The sequence below is a fragment of the Macadamia integrifolia genome, chromosome 10 (genome assembly GCF_013358625.1).
Source record: "Macadamia integrifolia cultivar HAES 741 chromosome 10, SCU_Mint_v3, whole genome shotgun sequence".
NCBI lineage: Eukaryota > Viridiplantae > Streptophyta > Magnoliopsida > Proteales > Proteaceae > Macadamia > Macadamia integrifolia.
The window spans coordinates 11,505,595-11,510,982 of NC_056566.1; the positions used below are offsets into that span (position 1 = coordinate 11,505,595).

Here is a 5,388-nt window from a genome sequence, read left to right on the forward strand (position 1 = left end):
CAATCCCTAGAGTGCATGTGCATAGCCATTATTGTGTAGAATCCTATCCACTAGCTTGCCCATGGAGAGACAAAAAGTCCCTCTGCCCAATACTATTTACAGTTAACAGTTACCCACATAAGTCCAAGTAGCGACTCACCATAAGACACCCAACTGTCCAAAAACAATAAAAACGAGTTCACAATTGACTTCCCTACCCCTCCTCCCCCAACCCTTCTTCCACTTCCAACCACCTAATCACAAAGAACACAGATGTTTAGAAGACAAGGTTAAAAACAAAAAACCACACAAAGGATCTAATCTCTATCATCATCTTCACAACAATCCATCAATGAAAGTCTGAAACAATGTCCACTTGCAGAAAAACACAAAGAACCTCAAGCCACAAAATACACATTTATCACATCAGGTTAAAAAAATATAACAGGCCCACTAAGATTTCCATGGAGTAGTAAAAGTATCACACATCGCAAGTGTTAAAAACTGGTAGAAAAGTTTAAAATAGAGAGACCCACTTGAGCCTCTTGGATTACAAAACTTAGGGGCTATCATCAATCACCATCTTTGAACTGATAGAAAGTGCAGTGTGTTCCATGATTGTCACAATGAACAATAATTGAACAGTGCAAAAACTAGAGAGAATAGAGATATGCTGATAAAGTAGAAGACAAAAAAGGGGAAATAAGTCACGTTTATTTTAAAAAGGATTTCATAAGTTCCATCAGTGCCACCAGTATAAACAAAAGAGAAAATTAAGGGAAGGAAAAAAAAGAAAAAAGAAAAGAAAAACTGGTAATTTTCTCTTGTACTCCTTACACAGTTACACTAGACTACCTAGGCGACACCTTAAACCTACCCTCTTTCTCTTCCCCTCAAAAATGATCTGTTAAGACAAAGGGACTTCTGTTTTATATTTGTTTGAGTAACTCATCGGCTCTGTTAGGTTTACAGACCATTAGACTACAGAGATCTTTAAAGGGATCTTCCTTTTTCTTATAAACACAGCAAGAAAGGGTGGTAGACCACCAACTCCATCCTCTGCCACTTCAAAAACCCTCCTGATAGAAGCTGGTTGCAGAGAGAAGCAGCTTTGATGCAACACCAAACCCACTTATGGTGTCACCCTCACCCATTCATATCGTCCAGGAAGAGGCTTATCGTTCACTGGATCAAAATTGTATCTGCACAAACAGATAAAAAAAACCCAAATTGCAAAAGTTAGTGAGGGGAAGACATGAAATTTCTCATCACAGTGAGAAAGGTGGATTAATCAACTATAATAAACAGCCTGAGCCTGAGCCTGAGCCTGAGCCTGAGGCATAAGGTTTTACTTCTCTATGAACCGTCTCTGTTGCTGCCTCTCCGCACTGGCAAAGAACTCCTCCATCTCATGTGCTGTTGGGACGAGTCTCCTCATTGCATTCTGTACTCTTCGATTTGTTGCAGTAGAGTTGGAAGGCCTAGTAGTAGAACCAGGAGTTCCTATGGTGTCTGAATCCCTTATCAAACTGCAAGGTGTAGTTTCCCTTGTGCTCCTGAATTCCCAACCAAAATCATAAATACAGAAACAAAAACATGGTCAATGATCTATAGAAAAACCAAGATTATATTAGTATCAACAATGCCCAATTCACATAGACTCTGAAAACAACCCCCACAGATCAAGTGCCAAGAAGATTTTAAACCCAAAAAAGTAGTACAATAACACTAACAATAACTAGAAAGACTTGTTTATTTATTTTTTTCAGGGGGAGGGGAGAAAAAACAAACTTAGGATCCAAAATGAACTCAGCAAGTGTACCAGTGATGAATCTAAAGAGAAAATAAGATCTGCTATTACTGCCTTCATCAGAAGCTCAAAACAAAAACTCTCATATGTCCCAGTCAATAATACATAAGCAAATCCAAAATAGCATATGACGTACACTCCCACCCACAAAGTAGAACGAACTATAACAAGCACAACTTTCAATTATGATCAGTTTCATGCATCAGATTTCATCATGCAACAGTCACAAAGTTTCAGAAACAATTTTTTTTTATTTTATTTTTTTAAAAGAAGAGATTCATCTAGTACTTTCTATACAGAATCACAAGAGGAACACGAAAACCATTCTCTTACTAAAAGAAAAGAAAGGTGAAAGGGGTGAGAACTTTCAGAAAACTTAGCCATGAATCCCTACATAAAGTGGGTTTCTTGAGGGTACGAACAGCAAAAGAAATCCCTTTTCAGGTTGCAGATAGTAGCTTTGGCGCTCACTAGTACCACCAATTAGAATAAGAACAGAAATAATAGAGAAGGAACACAAAGAACAACAAAAAATCTTCCAAGTAGAAAGATAAATTTATAAGAAAAAATGGAAATTTTAAATCGAGTGTGAGGCTTATGAGCCTGCCTAACTACTACTGTCAAGCCTGGAATCACAGAAGTACAAGAATAAAAATTTTAGAGAAGGGCCCCATGAGAAAATAAAGAAGCCCGCCCTAACTTACTGTTCTTAAACCCCAAGAATATACAGATGGCACTACTCACTTCAGTCAGAGATCACTTGAGACAGAAACAGATACAGATAGAGAAGAAAACCATTTTTTTTTTCTCTTCAAATCTCAACAGAAAATGAAAGATTAGAAAGAAAAAAAAAATTATAGACTTATTATAACACAGAAATGGAGAAAAACCCACCTATCTCTCCCTTCGTTTTCCAAAACGTTCTCTCCAAATGAAGCTTCAATACCCACATCATCGGTGTTATCCTGAGACCCCTCTTCAAATGCCACAGGAGTTTTCTCCTTGTTCGAAAACTCCTCTTCATTTTTCGAACAACTCACTGAAGCAACAGAGCAAGAATTTTCAGAATCCGCAACCAACCTGGAACTCGTTCGCGAATTAGGGTTAGGGTTTGATTTGACGCTTTCCTTCTCTTTATTTCTGGGTAGCGGTGGTTTTTGTTGTTTCTTCGATTCATGGTTGCTGGCGGCAAGGAGAGGAGGTTTCTCAAGTCTCCGACTTCGGAGCTGTAAATAAGAAGCCCCGGAGTCAACCATCGATTCCATCGTCGACTTCTGGAGTCTCTGCAAGGCTAGGGTTTTGGCTCTGGTTCGAACCCCTAAAGAAGATTGAGCGACTTCCATGACTGCAACTTCCCCTGTACTCTTGGCTTTCTTCATGTACTTCCCCATATCCTTCTTCAGCTTACACACCATCAATGGAAGACTCAAAGAACAGATAGTAAAATAGCAGAGAACCCAGAGAAAGAGAGAGGAGAAGGGAACCCCAGTGGAGTAACCAAGCAAGAGAGAGAGAAGAAAGAAATACGCAGGTGGAACAGAGAGAGAGAGAAAGAGATGGGTTCGTTGGTTTGTTGGTTAGATATTGAATAATTGAACGGAGGCAGAGCGAGGGAAAGGGGAAGGGGTTGTATTTGTACCTGTAGAAGAGGAAAGGTAGGGTTGGGTTGGGGGTGTGGTACTACTTGGGTTTTGGAAGGGTTTCTTAGTTTCAAATTCTCGCGATATTTTCAAATTTTCTTTTACCATATATACTTTTGGCCTTTTCGGTCTAATAATATCTCCTTTTCCCCTGAAAAAAAGAAATGGTAAATAGAAAAAATAAATTCTACTTAAATGAATAAGAAATGCACAATAATTTTACGATTATCTTGAGTAATTCAGTGAATATAAAATTGTTGCTGCATTAGTCTCCTCGAAGATTAGTCTAGGTACACTTAAGCTGGCTTGGACATCTTAGTTAAAAAAAAAGAATGAATATAAAATTGGTGGCTTATTTTCTTTGTATTTTTAGTGAGTTTCGAAATCGAATCTCATTCAGATGATATTTAAGGTACGAGTATTAGTAAAAAGTAGTTGATGGACGCTCTTATTAGCGGTAGGTAAAAGTTATTAACAAAAGAATGAGTATTGATTACAACTCTTTGTTCCTTGTGAATAACAAAATATAATATAATGTACCTTATGTAGATGCAAATATTGAAAATTTTATTAATTTAATAGATTTTACAAGATTTTTTTGAATAATAACAAGAAAATATAAGGCACTTCATATAGATGTAGATATCAAATTTTCATTAATACATAGATGTTATTATAAGGTTTTTTGTATTCGTCTCGTACAATTGTGTAAATGAGAGAGAGAGAGAGAGAGAGAGAGAGAGAGAGAGAGAGAGAGAGAGAGTAAATGAGGTAATACGCATAAACTGGGGTGCCTTGGTTCTTTGTGTTATTAGTGAGTTACAAAATCAAATTTGATTCAGGTGACATCTCATGTTCAATTATTAGTGTGAACTAGTTGGTGGATGCTCTTATTGTAATAATGGGTATTGATTACAAAATCTTTGTTTCTTGTGAATGATAAAAAGAAAAGTATAAGACATCTTATGTACATGCAAATATCGATTTTTTCATTAATTCAATGGATTTTACAAGATTTTTGTTTCTATTCCGTAAAATTATATAAATGAGAAAATATTCATAAAACTATAGGTGTGTTTTAGTTCTTTGTATTTTTAGTGAGTTACAAAATCGAATCTGATTCAAGTGATATCTCATGTCCGATTATTAATGCGAAGTAGTAGGTAGATGCTCCTATCATCTATAAATAGACATTATTGACAAAATAATGAGTACTGACTACAAAATCTTTGTTTCTTGGTAACTAATGAAAAGAAAATTATAAGGCACCTTTTGTAGATGCAAATATCAAAGTTTCATCAATTCAATGGATTTTACAAGATTATTGTTTCTATTTCGTACAATTGTGTAAATTAAAGAATATTCATAAATTAGATGTGTCTCAATTCTTTGTATGTTTAGTGAGCTATGAAATCAAATCGGATTCGGGTAATATCTCATGTTCGATTATTAGTGCGAAGTAGTCAGTGGACGCTCCTATCGTCTATAGGGTGACACTGTTGACAAATAATGAGTATTGATTACAAAATCTTTGTTTCTTGTGAATAATAAAATGAAAATATAAGGCAGCTTTAGACGCAGATATCAAATTTTCTATTAATTCAATGTATTTTATTGTAAGATTTTTGTTTCTATTTTGTACAATGGTGTAAATGATCAAATATTCATAAACTAGGGATGTCTTAGTTCTTTGTATTTTTAGTGAGTTGCAAAACTCAAATTTCATTCGGGTGATATTTTATGTTCGATTACGAGTGCATAGTAGTTGGTGGACGGTCCTATTGTCTATAGGTTGATGTTATTGACATAATAATGAGTATTGATTAAAAATCATCGTAAAAAAAGAAAAGAAAATATAAAGCACCTTATGTAGATGCATATATTGAATTTTTCATTGATTCGATGGATTTTATTATAAGATTTTTGTTTCTGTCTCGTACAACTATGTAAACAGAGAAT

At 35.5% G+C, this 5,388-nt stretch overlaps 1 protein-coding gene across 1 annotated transcript; it reads right to left on the bottom strand.

Annotated features, from left to right (window-relative positions):
- Nucleotides 1-676: 676 nt before the first annotated feature.
- LOC122091833 (cyclin-dependent kinase inhibitor 5-like) lies at nt 677-3,397 on the bottom strand. Its single transcript, XM_042662004.1, has 3 exons — nt 2,684-3,397; nt 1,332-1,535; nt 677-1,181 (listed from the first exon to the last, which is right to left on the bottom strand). The coding sequence occupies exons 1-3, from the start codon at nt 3,202-3,204 to the stop codon at nt 1,112-1,114; spliced, it is 795 nt and encodes a 264-aa protein (XP_042517938.1). The 5' UTR covers nt 3,205-3,397; the 3' UTR covers nt 677-1,111.
- Between the last annotated feature and the right edge of the window lie 1,991 nt (nt 3,398-5,388).